A 16,725-nucleotide genomic window follows, 5' to 3' on the forward strand; every position below is an offset into this window, starting at 1 on the left:
ACCCAAATGATTCAGGTTAATTGAAGCTGCGTGACATTTGATTTATTGTATGGCTTTGTTGCATTTATTTAAGGCCAGTATTATTATAAATCTTTTAAACTCATCTCTGTGTATGTGGACTTTATTTATGTACCTTGGGTTTGGTCAGCTGGTGCACTGGCTTGGGTGCCGATTTCCATGCCCCCAAATCCCTGCACGCTCTCAGGCGTGAGGGTAGACGTGGCGATGTCCTCTGCTGCCGTCAGATCCTGGGTCGAGGCAGATCCACCTCCCGTGAAGGCACGAGAACGTGTGTTACCTTCCAGCTTGGATGTCCCACGTCTCCGGACGTCATTATAGCGTTTTCGGCAACGTTTTCGGGTGCCCCGTTGCAGAAACAATCACGGCAATATCTTGACATGCTTGCTTGACTTTGCTTACTTTTGGAGGGTTTCTCGCATCCCCATATATATCTATCTCCCGGCTTTTTACAAAGCCATACAATAAATCAAATGTCACGAAGCTTCAATTAACCTGAATCATTTGGGTCAATGTGTAGGCTACATGTATGCTTATTTTTAAAATATCTTGGATATGGATTTCACAATGATTTCCTCAAGTGGTAAATACTTTATTTTCCTTGTAATTATATATGGCTTGCCAAAAAATTGGTGTAAATCTCACGTCGGTCTCCTCGGCTGTGAACTTCTCCGGTCTTCCACCAGGTAATTCCGCCATCAAAATAACAAGCCGCTATGGACTATGCGCTTCTCGCTCTTAAAGGGAATGTGAAATGACGCTCCGATTGGTTTATTGCATATTACGCCCAAACCACACCTATGGCTGAGTAACCTCCATTGGACCAACCCTTTTGACACTTGCGCTGGACGCAAGTGTGTTTTTTCCGCCGTTAAAATAGCAACTGCGCCATAGAGCCGCCCACACAGCTACTTGCGCTTGGCGCCGTCCTACTTGCGTTTCTGATCGGCAAGATAGGGCCCCAGGTTTCTAAGCTGCCTGCAGACACCAATAATTGCAAAAGGACATACATTATATACTGTATCCTAACATAAAAGAGCATGTCTGCCTACTCACTCATTATCTCTCTTTAAACACTCACACACTCACAAACAAACACAGACACACCGACAACTCTCTCTCACACACACACACAGTATATCTCTGTTGGTGAGTGTTGGGTTCTCTCTCTCTCTCTCTCTCTGAGTGGATGTGCGAGTGAGTGTCGGAGCGTCTGCACGTGAGCCTGTTAACAAACTTTTCTAACTTTTTGTGTGTCAATTTTATATGTTTGTCTGCAACTGCTTTTTGGAAGTATTGCTGCATTTATTTAGCTCTACAGACGCTGTAGATGGTTTTCCTCCCGTGGAGTCGGCAGCCAGCGTGGCTGGAAGCGTGACTGCTGTGGGAATAATGGCGTTTCAGTGTTTAACGAGACAACATGGGATTAAGGTTAATTGTTCCGCAAGTGTGGAAGAGGTGAGTCTTTCTGTTGGAAATGTGGTCGGCCACGACGATGTTAAATCTGCCTCGCGCATGAATAGCGCGATTGTGATATTTGTTGGTACAATAGCGAAGGCTAGGCAGGTAATTGCGTCGGGAATAGTTTTGAAAGAGACGCACATAACTGTTCTCCCCCTTAGCTCTCCCTCTAAGAAGGTTATCATTTCTAATGTTCCACCTTTTATTGAGGATGCTATGATCGAGAGTAAGCTGTCGGGTTATGGCAGGCTGGTCTCATCAATGAGGAAGATTTCGTTGGGGTGCAAATCATCGCTGTTAAAGCATGTGGTCTCCTTTCGGAGACAGGTGTATATGGTGCTGGATAATGGGGAGGAAGATTTGAACTTAACGATGAAGTTAACTGTGGATGGGTTTGATTACACCGTTTATGCTACGACTGATGCAATGCTTAAGTGCTTCCACTGTGGTTGTGTAGGCCACATTGTCCGCGACTGCCCATTGAAAAAGAGCGCTGATCAAACACCGAAACAAGCCCCCGCGGCTGCCCCCTCACCCACCGAAGGCAGCGCCTCTGCGCAAGGAGCCGCGGAAGACACTCCTGTCGTTAATACAGGTGGTGCGGATGATGTTTTGATTAATGTGGATCTAGTGGTTGAGGAGCCTGGAGCCGGAGCTTCTCCAACTGTTTCAAATGTTAATACAGTTTAAGAGTTGATTATGAAGGAGTTGACTGCGTTGAGTGAGTGTAAGACAGACGGTGAAGTTTTAGAAAGACGCACAGAACTGGTAGAGGTCAGCGCCGAAGCTTCGGACTCGCTGATCCCAGATTCGACATCCCTGTTCAAGATGTCGAAATGAGTGGTGTTTTCAAGCAACCCTTCAAAAGAAAAGGGATGGATGACAGTGCAAGCAGATCGTCAAAAGCTCAGAAAGGGGATGAGCTGGCTGAGCACGAAACTGACAATGAATCTGTCGGCTCTAGTGCGTCTGAATGTTCGCTAGGTGAGGGTGGGGTGTTACCGTTGCAGTATAAGGCGGAGGATATAAGTCGGTTTTTGAGCGATACAAAGGGGGAGCGCAATGTGGAGATTGAACACTTTTTTCCTGATCGGCAGCAACTCATTAACGACGTTGTTTGCTTTTTGAGAGATAACGTGTTATCTGGCCCGGAGGCTGCGCGTTTGCGTAAAGTCCTGACCAAACTGAGAAAAAAAGTTAAGGAGCAGTCTATGTCTTCCTCGTAATCATGATCATGAATACCCTCACAATTGCAACTCTTAATTTACATGGTGCAAGAAATAAAACTAAGAGGCTGACTTTGATAGATTTCGTTAAGTTGAAACAGATTAATGTCATGCTAGTTCAGGAAACGCACAGTGACAAAGCAATTGAAGTTGATTGGAGGAAGGAATGGAATGGCGAGATTTTTTTTAGTCACAAATCCTCTGTGAGTGGGGGTGTGGCGATTTTGTTTGCCAGATATTTGCTCCCACTCTCCGTTGATGTGAAGGAGATTGTGGATGGGAGGCTGTTGTTGATCAAAGCAGTGTTTGAAAGTCAAACCATGTTTTTTTTAAATGTTTATGGTCCAACAAATGGGGCTGACAGAGTTATGTTTTTTAGTAAAATTGATGAGGTGTTAAATGATATGGAGGCAGAATGTTTTCTGTTCATGGGAGGTGATTTTAACTGCACAGTGGATGACAAAGTGGACAGGAATCACCTTGAGCCTCATGCTCCCTCTCAGAACGCTGTCATTAAGTTGATTAATGCTCATGACCTGTGTGACACATGGAGATCTCTGCATGAAGGTGTCAGACAGTACACTTGGTCTCAAAGCAGAGGGAATTATATTTCTTTTGCAAGGTTAGATAGGATTTACAGCCAGAAGAGCCACTGTAACACCTTAAGAGGTTGCCGTATTCTGCCAACTGGTTTCTCTGATCACTGTGCGGTGGCTTGTGTGGTGAGTGTTAAAGCCTTTAGGCCTGGAAGTGCTTATTGGTGTTTTAACACGTCGCTTTTGCAGGATCAGCACTTTAGGGATACCTTTGTTTTCTTTTGGGAGACTTTCAGGAAGCAAAAGGGCTCTTTTGCCTCCTTACGGGAGTGGTGGGACTATGGCAAGGTCCAGATTATGATTTTTTGCCAGCACTACACAGCTAATGTCACTAAGACAATTATTGCCTCACTCAGGGTTGTGGAAAATTATATCCTGCGTCTGCAAGGGCTGATAACACCTAATGGAGATGGGGACCACCTAAAACTCCTGCATGAAAGAAAGGGCAGGCTAAAAGAGCTGTTGGATGTTAGAGCACAAGGGGCTTTGGTTCGCTCTCGTTTTCGCACTTGATGGAAATTGATATAACCCCTGATTCATATATTTACAAGTGCATTGCAAGCATGCATGCTCTCCCATGTGTGTGTCTGCCATTTTGCCATTTGCCCCCATGGTGAGGCCCTCAGACGTGGCCTATGCTAAATGAAGCCCCCGGAACCTCTCCAGACACCCCCTCTCCCAAGGTGATGTAATACACATCACCTATTTACCATGTGCCTTTGTGTGTGGACCTTCCGGAACCTTCCGTGGGGGAACCTCCCCTCCCCTCCCACTCACATACCCCTTGGCCCACCTTGACCTACCTTGACCTATCACCCCAAAGGTATCCTCCCATGATCGAACAGTATTTAACTTGTAACACTGTAATACAATACTCTTCAGTCTATTCCTTGTCTATATTGTGTGGAATTGGCTCCCTGCAGGCGTACGTAGAAATAAACCGCAAAGAACCCATTTGATTCACCTCGTGGTCCGTTTGTCTAAAATATTGGCTCAGTTGTTATTACATCACACTGATGGATGCTCCGTCTAAGTTTTTCTTTGGTTTGGAGAGGCAGAATGGTCAGAGCAGGTTAATGCACTCCTTGAGGTCTGAATCAGGCCAGGAGTTGACTGAGCCTGCGCAGATACGCAGCTATGCAAGGTCTTTTTATTCTAAGTTGTATGAAAATTAATAGGAGTCTAATGATCTGTCGTCTAGCCCCTTCTTTAAGGACCTGCCAAGGGTGCCTGACGAATGTCATGCTGTAACAGATAAGGTGCTAACACTTCATGAACTTGAGCAGGCTGTTATGAGCCTGCGTTGTGGCTCTGCTCCGGGGATTGATGGCGTCTTGGGTTTTACCAGGCGCTCTGGCCTTGTGTTGGGGAGGACCTCCTTGAAGTGCTCCGTGAGAGCTTGAGGGAAGGGTGTCTTCCCTTTAGTTGTCGCAGGGCTGTGATAACACTTTTGCCCAAGAAGGGAACCTTGCAGGAAATTGGCAACTGGCGCCCTGTCTCCCTGTTGTGCTCGGACTTGAAGATTTTATCCAAAGCTCTGGCTATGAGGTTAAAGAGGTAATTGGTCAAGTAGTGCACACAGATCAGTCTTATTGTATACCAGACCGATCCATTTTTGACAACATAGCTGTAGTCAGAGACCTAATGACTGTGTCAAGTGATGCAGGCATTAATATGGGGCTGATCTCTCTTGATCAACAAAAAGCGTTTGACCGTGTTGAACATGATTATTTGTGGGCAACTTTTGAGGCTTTTGGGTTCAGCGTCACTTTCACAGCAATGGTCAAGGCCATCTATTGCAACATTGAGAGCCTGCTGAAAATAAATGGAGGCCTGAGTGCCCCTTTCAAGGTCAAAAGAGGGGTAAGGCAGGGGTGTCCATTGTCGGGTATGCTTTACTCTATTGCAATTGAGCCCCTGTTACACAAGCTTCGTTCTGATTTGAGGGGTGTTTCTTTGCCATTTTGTGATGAACGTTTTTTTTTGTCTGCTTATGCTGATGATGTAACTGTTTTTGTGAATGACAGAGAGGACTTGAATGTGCTACACAGTATTGTTGGGGAATTTAATGTGCTTTCTTCTGCCAAAGTCAACTGGGGGAAGTCTGAAGCTATTTGGGTTAGGGAGTGGGGGAAAAGGTGCCTTGGTTTGTCGGGTGGCTAGGTGTGGAAAAAGGAAGGGTTTAAATATCTTGGTGTTTATTTGGGTGATGTTTTGTTTGTTCAAAAGAACTGGGAGGGTTTGTTGGAAAAGGTAAACTGTCGGTTGGGAAAATGGAAGTGGTTGCTCCCTCAACTATCCTACAGGGGGCGCACACTTGTAATCAACAACCTGGTGGCATCGTCCTTGTGGCACAAGTTTGCTTGTTTGGACCCCCCTGCTGGTCTACTTGAGAGTATCCAGAAAGAAGTGGTGAACTTCTTCTGGGACAAGCTACACTGGGTCCCTCAAGCTGTCCTTTTCCTATCAAAGGATGATGGGGGACAAGGACTCGTGAATCTTGCCTGCAGGAGGGACACTTTTCGGCTGCAGTTCATTCAGTGACTGCTCACTGCTCCAGGGACTCTGGCCTGGAAACCGTTGGCTCTTGGCATTCTGCTCGGAGTCAGCAACCTGGGCCTGGACACTGCTCTTTTCCAGATGGACACAAAACAACTGGCGCTTGATGGACTGAGTCCTTTCTACAGGAGCCTTTTTAAGGTTTGGGGGCTTTTCAAGCAGGAGTGGGCAGTAGGACTATCATCTGTGCACTGGCTGCTGGAGGAGCCTATTGTTGTGGGGTCACGTTTTGACAAATCTTTTGATTTTCCTGGTTTTAAATCCACGCCACTGAGCTACCGATTTCCCAAGTGATTCACTTCCGCCCTGCGTTATAAAAGGGAAATGAGGGCAACGGCAGGACTCTTTTGAACTTGGTCACTGTCAACAAGGTCAAAGTCGTCCTTACCATTCGGTATCTCCATATAACCATCTCTCGTAATTTCACCTACCGCGTTTCTGTGCGCCCCATCCACATGCACATTGTCATCGTTTTCAGACCTCGCCTCTTCTGCTGGCTCGTCATCCAGATAGGGCTCGAATCGGTACAACTCAATGCCCACAATCTCGTGTACTAACTGATCCGGATCATAGTCTTCCTCAATTTCTGAATCTTCACTCGAGTCTGTGACAGAAACTTGCTCGAAATCGCGGACTTCTTCACCCTCAATCATTCGTTCTAGAATGAAGTCTACCGCCACTGACGTAATGGGACCACCTGACAGATTTCAGGTAAGCCGGCAACTGTTTTACGATAAGAGTCGCGAAAACCACACTTTGAAACTCCGTACAAACTTCATTTTTCAATCTTCGGGTTTAAACATGACTTCAAAGTACTATGTTTTATGTATAGTTTTGATACTGATATACCTTTTACCTTTTTTTTAAGGTGTCATACGCACTTTAAAGAGCAGCTGATAGGTCTGTTCAAATGAACACATTCAGAAGCAACACTGGAAGTGCAGAATATTGTGTAAATACTGTCTACACCACAATTTGCACACACACACTCTCTTTCTCACACACACATTTGTAAAATGTAAAAATGTAAAATATAATAGCCGACAACTCACTTTGGATCAAACTGTTGGGGTCCACTGCTGAAATTGGGTCGGTCTGGGAAGGACCGGTCACTCTTCATAGACACACAGCTGGGCACTGAAGACACTGGTCTGCGTGTCTGTGGCCTGGTTACATAAGGGGAAAAAATAATAGATTTAGCCAACACATCTGCCTAATAGTTAGTAAGGTTAGCATGTCTACATTCTCTCTCATTATCCATCTCTCTCACACACAGACACACACTATCTCTGTCTCACACACACACCCGGGTCAAATAATAGATTTAGCAAACACATCTATCTATAAATCCAGGAATCTCTGTGTGTGTGTCCGTCTAGGGCGTATCTCCCTGACGGTAGTTACGTTAGTTATGAGATTTCGCATGTAGCTTACGCATGTCATGAACCTGTGCATCCTTGATTTTGAAGATTTTTGAATTCATAGTGCGCGAGATATTTGTATTTTACCGTTTCCCGTAGGCACTAATGGGTTATCGTTTCCCGTAGCAAGTCCCACTGACCTATGGTGCACCGAAATGAGGTCACAATCGAACATATACGCGTAGCGGTATTTAAACTATCCTGCCTTCACTCAAAGTTCAGAATAGCGTTGGATACGATAAGGAGGTCCGCATTCAAATTCTTGAACAGATACAGTTCATACATTCAAGGTGAACAGATACAGACTTTTGCTCAGTGATTGATTTTATCTATTTGTTTATTTTTAAGCTTCTTTATATTAAGTTTCAAAGTAATGTCTAGAGTTGTACAGTCATATAACAGACAGGGAATAGTAATCCCCTGGCTGGGAGAGTATAGCGTATTTTTACAGTACATTTCTGCACTTATTGACTTACAACTTGGCAAACTCATTTCATAAGCATGGTTGAAATGTAACTGTGATTACAGCACTTATTCATGGCATATGCAAAACGCATGAATTGTAGCGACGTGAATTATGTCATAGTCATAGAACAGTCGTCGTCATAGATGTTACCCCAGCTGATGCGTATGGGCCTGGCATGTAACCAACTCTCATTACCATGTTAAGTAGTATATTGTAGTTTGATGTATTTGTATAAGAGTTAGCTTTCTATTCAACGTTGCTGGTTAGCCTAGACCAGTGACCATGTGTTCATGGCATGCATCTACTGACGCAATAAGAGAGATTTTCCGATGTTTCTATTAGTGTCCCGATGTATCTGTTATAATTCGTGTGTACTTTGTTTTCTCATTATTGCAATAATATAAACCTCAGTCTGCATTTACCCTGGCTGGGAGAGGCTGTCATTCCGAAGATACTGTGTGTGATCGCCTTTGCTCTGTGTTCATTAAACCTGTCAGAGTGTATGAATAAACGGCTGGGTGCCAATCAAAATCACAACGCAAGAGTGGAGTACTACACCGCTTCAAATGGTAGATAATATTTATAAGCCTCGGAGGCTTTCAGATTGTTCATTGCTTTCCCATCTGTTGCTATGGAGTCCATGAAATACGCGCAAATAAACATTAAAACATTTCTTAATGAAACGGAAACGTGCATCACAATAATACTTCAATGTAACCTGTACCTATGTGGAGTGCAAATATGTCTTGCTATTACACTACCCAACAGCTACACCTACGTCTGCTAACACTACAGAATGCATAATTCCTATGGGCACTGCACTAGTCTTCCTAATAGTAAGTAAAGTTAACATGTTTGCATACTTACTCCCTCTCCCTCTCCTCTCTCTCTCTCTCTCTCTCTCTCTCTCTCTCTCTCTCTCTCTCTCTCTCTCTCTCTCTGTAACACACACACACACACCTTTCCACTCTTGCAAACATCTGTATCTTGAAAAATATAATAGCTGACAACTCACGTTGGAACAAACTGTGGTTGTCCACTGCTGTAATTGAGAGGGTGTCCCATGGACCATGGATATCTGTATTTGTAAAACGTAAAATAGATTTAGGGAACACATCTTCCTAATTGTTAGTAAGGTTAGTATGTCTACATACTCTGCCCTTATCCCTCCCTCTTTAATACACAGATACACACTTACCCATTGTTATACTGTAAATCTATTTGTAAAATGTAAACATGTAGATAAAATAGCTGACAACTCACTTGGGATCCGACTGTGGTGGTCCTCTGCTGAAATTGGGTCGGTCTGGGAAGGACCGGTCACTCTTCATAGACACACAGCTGGGCACTGGAGACACTGGTCTGTGTCTCTGTGGCCTGGTTACATAAGGAGACAAAATAATAGATTTAGCTAAGACTTCTTCCTATTACTTAGTAAAGTAAGCATATCTGCATACTCACTCCTTCCCTCTCTCTCTCTCTCAATCACACACACACACACACACACACACACACACACACACACACACACACACACACACACACACACACACATCGTGGGTCAGGGTATTTTTAAGCTGACTGCAGATACTCCAGTAATTGCACAGACACACATCATTCACACTGCATCCATTAAAGAGCAGCTGATAGGTCTGTACACATTAACTATTAGAAGCAACACTGGAAGTGCAGAATATTGTGTAAATACTGTCTACACCACAATTTGCACACACACACTCTCTTTCTCACACACACATTTGTAAAATGTAAACATGTAAAATATAATAGCAGACAACTCACTTTGGATCAAACTGTTGGGGTCCACTGCTGAAATTGGGTCGGTCTGGGAAGGACCGGTCACTCTTCATAGACACACAGCTGGGCACTGGAGACACTGGTCTGTGTGTCTGTGGCCTGGTTACATAAGGAGACAAAATAGTAGATTTAGCCAACACATCTTCCTAATAGTTAGTAAGGTTAGCATGTCTGCATACTCTCTCATTATCCATATCTCTCACACTCAGACACACACTATCTCTATCTCACACACACCCGGGTCAAATAATAGATTAAACAAACACATCTTACTAATAGTAAGTAAAGTTAACATGTTTGCATACTTACTCCCTCTCCCTCTCTCTCTTTAACCCATTTAAGCCGGGAAAGCATTGCCGCTGTTCTACCTTTAAAGCCGGGAGCGCTGTTGCGTCATTCTAAAACTTTCTCCGGTGAGCAAGAGTGTGAACGAGCGAATTTGAAATACAATTAATAACTATCTCTATTCCTTGCATTATTATACCTCTAGTATTTCGAAACAATAATCAGTCCCTATAGAATGTTGTTGTTTATAATCAGTTAATGCTAGTGAATCCTCTTTGACTTAATTATAGTGAATGCTTTGGTTGCCTTCCATTTCAGCCCAGCATACAATATTTATCAGTTGATAAATAAGATCAACTTGAAATGTGTTTTTTTTTTTTTTTGAATTATTCCTGTTTTGTCCCTCTGAATGGAATATTTGACACTTAACTAGTTCATCTGTATCTCAGTGATAGTGTCCGAATTAGCATAAAATATCACTGGTATGATACAACTACATGGACAACAAAATAGTTATAATTGTTGATCAAAATCTTATTCCCTTCTGCTCATAATAAAACAAGTAAACAACTCAGAGGTTAACACTGTCAGGTCCATTCTCCATCCATAGTGTCCAAATGAGCATAAAATATCACTGGTATGTATAAACTACACGGACAACAAAATAGATGTTAATCGTATTCCCTTCTGCTCATAATAAAACAAGTAAACAACTCAAAAGTTAAAACTTTCCCTTTAAGAATTAGGATTTAGGAACGGATATGAAAACTTTGTTATATACTTTGTCATACACTTTATTTTTTTTTACTGTTTTGTGCTGTTCCTGCACTTTTACATATTTATTATATTTTTTTACTTTTGAGAAGGTGTATGTAAATATTGTAAATACAAATTCAATTTTTATTTTTTAATGAAAGCCACAGGTGTAAGCTCTCAAATACTTTTTGAATTGTGTTCCTATCTGTTACAGGGGCTGAGAAATCAGTAATTTAGTAGGCGTTGACACAGTAGTTGAATTTCTAGAAAACTTGAGGTTTTAGGGTTTTTTTCTGAAATCGCCCATAGGTTTTACAGGCATTTTTTTTCCAGGCTTTAGGCCTAAATGGGTTAGCACACACTCTCTCACACACACACACACACACACACACACACACGCACCTTTCCACTCTTGCATACATCAGTATTTTGAAAAAATATAATAGCTTACAACTCACGTTGGAACAGATTGTGGTTGTCCACTGGTGAAATTGAGAGGGTGTCCCATGGACCGTGGATATCTGTATTTGTAAAATGTAAAATAGATTTAGCAAACACATCTTCCTAATTGTTAGTAAGGTTAGCATGTCTACATACTCTCTCCTTATCCCCAGGGCCGGATTAGCCAATGGGTTTTCTGGACACGGGCCCAGGGGCCCGCCGATAGAGGGGGCCCGCCAAGCAGATTGTTTTATTTTTATTTTATGTATTTATTTTACATTTCAAAAAATGTTTGTGATTTATTGGTTAACAAATATAGTAACTACCCGGCAATATTTCTTTACTACAGTATGTTGCCTTGACAGCCCTGCAGCACTACCTAAATATAATGTACATAACCATTAGCTTGAGTCACCATGATGTTCTGTTGATGTACCCACCCATAGTTGTAAGAAGCGCAACGCATTTTCAGATGAATGCACAAAGCACGAAATAACACTAAAAGGACGGGAGCGATTTAAGGTATCAACATTCAATGTCATTGTTGACACGTTGATTTGGTCACAGAATGGACGCATATCGCAGTATTTGTGACAAATGTAGGGTTTTATTGAACATAGGAACCGACGATTTGAGCAGATTTAGATGAGAACTTCACTGATGAAATTATTCAGTTCAGATGCTTCATGTAGAGTGAGCAAGATAAGTCTCCTCAAAATCTGCTGCAAGTACTTTTGAAATGTAGTCTACAGTCAACTTTCCCGAACTTTTTCGTAGCTCTCCGTATTTTTTTGACGCTGCCCGTGACATTGTGAAGGAGAAAGGTCATTTTCGCAGTTGGCACGAATTAAAAAATGAACTCCGCACAACACAAACACAGGGACGCCTCTGCGCATTGTCCCTCATGGCCATCGAGTCTGAGCTTGAGATGGAGTGAGAGGACATACAATGACAGAACTTTGAGTTTGGAGAAAACGAAAGCAGAGGACATACTGTACAATGGACATAGCCTAAAATGAAAGAACTTTGAGTTTGGAGGAAAAGAAGGCAGAGGACATACAATGACAGAAATTTGAGTTTGGAGAAATGTTTGGTAGCATATGTGTTTCATGTTGCAATGAGCAGTGCTTTCCTGTTTGCGTTGGAAATGCTCCGTGTCATTACGTGTGTGTGTTAAAATAATAATAATAATATTATAACAATTATGAAAAAAATATATAGAATAGTTTTTTCTGGGAGGGGGGGGGGGGGGGGGGCATTCAGACATTTGTGCCCAGGGGCCTACGATTTGTTAATCCGGCCCTGCTTATCCCTTCCTCTTTCATACACAGATACACACTTACTCATTGTTGTACTGTAAATCTATTTTTAAAATTTAAATATGTCAAATAAAATAGCTGACAACTCACTTGGGATCAAACTGTGGTGGTCCACTGCTGAAATTGGGTCGGTCTGGGAAGGACCGGTCACTCTTCATAGACACACAGCTGGGCACTGGAGACACTGGTCTGTGTGTCTGTGACCTAGTTACATAAGGAGACAAAATAAAAGAACTAGCTAAGACTTCTTCCTATTACTTAGTAAAGTAAGCATATATGCATACTCACTCCTTCTCGCGCTATCAATCTCACACACACACACACACACACACACACACACACACACACACACACACACACACACACACACACACACACACACATCGTGGGTCAGGGTATTTCTAAGCTGACTACAGAAATACCAATAATTGCACAAAGACACACATCATTCACACTGCATCCATTAAAGAGTAGCTGATAGGTCTGTACACATGAACACATTCAGAAGCAACACTGGAAGTGCAGAATATTTTGTAAATACTGTCTACACCACAATTTGCACACACACACTTTCTTTCTCACACACACATTTGTAAAATTTAAACATTTTAAATATAATAGCCGACAACTCACTTTGGATCAAACTGTTGGGGTCCACTGCTGAAATTGGGTCGGTCTGGGAAGGACCGGTCACTCTTCATAGACACACAGCTGGGCACTTGAGACACTGGTCTGTGTGTCGGTGGCCTGGTTACATAAGGAGACAAAATAATAGATTTAGCCAACACATCTTCCTAATAGTTAGTAAGGTTAGCATGTCTGCATCCTCTCTCATTATCCATATCTCTCACACACAGATAGATTTAGCGAACACGTCTTCCTAAAAGTAAGTAAAGTTAACATGTTTGCATACTTTCTCCCTCTCCCTCTCTCTCTATCTCTTTAACACAAACACACACACACACACACACACACACACACACACACACACACACACACTGTGTCAAATATATAATCTAGCATTTACCAATACTTCTTAGGTAGGAAGGACAGCGTGTTTGCATACTCACTCATTCTCTCATTAAAACACATACACATACACACACACACACACAAACACATACAAAAACAAGCGCACAAACAATTCTGGACTTTTGTACATTACACTTGCCCATTGTTATACTGTAAATCTATTTGTAAAATGTAAACATGTAAAATAAAATAGCCGACAACTCACTTTGGACCAGACTGTTGGGGTCCTCTGCTGAAATTTGGTCGGTCTGGGAAGGACCGGTCACTCTTCATAGACACACAGCTGGGCACTGGAGACACTGGTCTGTGTGTCTGTGGCCTGGTTACATAAGGAGACAAAATAATAGATTTAGCTGACACTTCTTCCTATAACTTAGTAAAGTTAGCACTTCCTATAACTTAGTAAAGTTATGTATATATATACTGTATATGTGTGTGTATTTGTAAAACGTAAACATTTAAAATATAATAGCTGTCAACTCACTTGGGATCAGTCAGTGGTGATCCACTGCTATAACTGGGAGTGTCTGCCATGGACCAGTCACTCTTCATAGACACATAGCTGGGAACTGGACACACTTGTCTGTGTGTCTACAAATTCATTTACAAATAAAGACAGACAGACAGGCAAGCAGATAGACAGGCATATATAAATATATGGAGAGAGACAAACATGAAGCAGTGTGAGTGGTCGTCTTTCTGATGAGAATATCTTGAAGCGCTTACTTTTAGCAGGCGTGTGGACAAATCAGATCTCTGGGGCTACTTCTGCTACCCCATTAACAGACTTGTTTACAGAAGCAGGGGAAGCACTGGAATGACAAGTAAGAGGACGTAGAATGAAAATCAAGATGAAAATGAACACCTTACTTAAATCCTCCTCTTCAAACGACTTGCATAACAATGTTTGGTTTAAATGTTATGGTAAATGGTATATAATGTCTTAAGTTGTCATGACAGCAGTCATTGTCCAGCGACCATTATTGCTAATTCCTAAGACAAATAAAAAAAAAATGGTGCTATAACAGCATACAGGCAATAATTGTATGGTTCAAGTGAGAACACTACTGTTACCAGCAACACTGTTAAAATCAACTGTAAACCCAGTTTTCCTAAACCTATTCTGGGAGGTGCTTACATATTGTAAAAAAAAAAGACAGAGTGACAAAGACATTTGAAATCTGGACATTGTAGACACAAGTGTTAACTACATAGGAGCTATTTAAACCAATCATCAGTTTTATGTAGTTTGTTTACAGAACTTAACATGTATGGAGTGACAGTTTCTCTGGCAGGTCAGTTGCCTATATCAAGCATATGGTAGAGATTAGGTTGTCAAGGTTTTGTTCACAGTTAAATCCCCACTCCCCACTATCAAAAGTAACAGCCCATCAGTCTGGAATGTCACTGTGGTCCTCTCTCCCCACACAACCATTTTGTTAAGTAAGTGTGAGCAAACAAGAAAGAATTAAGGCCTTTGTTCTGCTCATGCTGTAGTCTAAATCCAAACATACAATGGATCTAATTAGAATGTATAGAAGATTCAATCACATTGCATTCCTCGAATAAACCAAGATCAAACTAAATTTGTTGGTCCATAGAGTGGGAAATGATGATGATAATAATAATGTTTTAAAATGTTAACTCACTTTTACTAAATTAGTTGCTTAGGTCTGATATTGCTGGCTGTAGCATGTAGGGTAGAGTAACATTTCAAGCATTTTTGTAATAAGATGCACCAACAGCCTAAAAAAACCAGAGTGATCTTGGAATGTGTCTGTAAGATAATAGGCAAACTTCAAATTCATATGATCGTTTTTATAGCCATACAAGGGGACATATTGTAATGACAATTAAGAAAGCAGTACAAACGGTTTGCGTGAAGGAAATGAGTTCCTGCAATATGACATGCTACTTTTCTTTAAACAGAGAACATAGGCCACCATAGTTGACAAAGCTAAAAGTTGGCTATTCTGTAAATCAGACTATATGAAGCTGTGCTAAAATAATCCAGAGGCAACTTTAAATGCGTAAACTGTGCCACTTTAAAGAAGAAAAACTGTCATTGTTTGCTTTTTTGTTAAATGCTCTCTTCTGAAAATTATTTCATGAAATGGCCTGCAGCAATTATGATTAGCCAGCAGCAGGCTGTTTCTACACATATACAATGAAGTCAGTAGGGAAGAATAGCTGAGGATTCCTTAATTTGATCAATATACCATACAGACAGTAAAACAATGAAAAGTAAAACAATGAATTATCCATATTTTAGAGGAGGTGAGTATTATTCTGAGGTACTACCTTATCGTCAGATAAAGCAAGTGCAGAAAATGCCCCAAGTCCGACGTGACCTGCAAGCGGATGTAACTACGTATTATTTGCCATTCTGAATTCTCAATAGGGACATAAAGGGCGGGGAAAGACCAGTGAACGTGAAGTTGCGTGTGTATTGTAGTTGATGTAGACGTAGTCGCGGCACAGGCACGAAACAGGAGTGAGGAGAGGACATAAGGAGAGAGAAAGAAAGACAGAGAGAACGAGAGCTATTAGCGTTAGCGCTGGCTGGATATTTCTGTAAATATTCCACAAAATACAGGACCCACTTCCCTCCTATGAACTCCTATGAACTCACGTCAATAACATTTAACTTCGCATAATAAGTAGCGTAGCCTAGACCTACTTAAAGTCTGATTCTCTTAAAACCGCAGTTGTCTTTTCCTTAGTCCTTAATTTTATTTCACATCTTTGACCTCGACGGAAAAAGTCATGAGCCGTTAGGAAAAGATGACAGGACAAACTATTCGACGCAGTCAGTGTCGAGGCGCTTGCCTCGAGTTTCCCATTGCTAGTTTACCTTCGTCTCGAATGCAGCATTAATCCCCTGTTACAGCGGAAGAGTTGAACTATACCCATGAGGATTTTTCTAACCTTATTTCACAAGACGGTTTACAATTTGCACACAATCTACATCTACGTGTTAGTTTAATATGTCATTACATACAAACCTACGGACGAAAAAGGTCACATCCTCAAGCCATTTTCCGGACTGTTAAAATGTATTGGAAATGTGGCTGATCCATGGTGACAGTCTATGGATTTGGATAACAGGCTTTATTAGTGTGCTTGCCCGAAGGGAAGCACACTATTGTTCTTCGTTTTTTACTATTTTTTTTATTCTAGTAGTTTTTCTTGCAGCTAACTACTCCTCGCCCGATTGAGATAGAGACGCCGTTCAAACACCAAAACGTCCGGCCCGATCCGGTGCAAGCTGCTTTTCGTGGCGGTACTCCTTGCCACTCCTTTTTTATTCCTCTTTTTCCATCACCTTTT

The 16,725-nt window shown here is 41.9% G+C and overlaps 1 protein-coding gene across 1 annotated transcript in view; it reads right to left on the minus strand.

Moving 5' to 3' along the window:
* Positions 1 to 6,985, minus strand: part of LOC308382608 (NACHT, LRR and PYD domains-containing protein 3-like) — a 39,805-nt gene extending 32,820 nt beyond the window's left edge. The window contains 1 exon segment of the mRNA XM_080861002.1: positions 6,913 to 6,985. Coding sequence (XP_080717128.1) covers positions 6,913 to 6,980 — 68 coding nt within the window. The 5' untranslated portion in view covers positions 6,981 to 6,985.
* Between the last annotated feature and the right edge of the window lie 9,740 nt (positions 6,986 to 16,725).

This window comes from Sprattus sprattus (assembly GCF_963457725.1).
Source record: "Sprattus sprattus genome assembly, contig: scaffold_52, whole genome shotgun sequence".
NCBI lineage: Eukaryota > Metazoa > Chordata > Actinopteri > Clupeiformes > Clupeidae > Sprattus > Sprattus sprattus.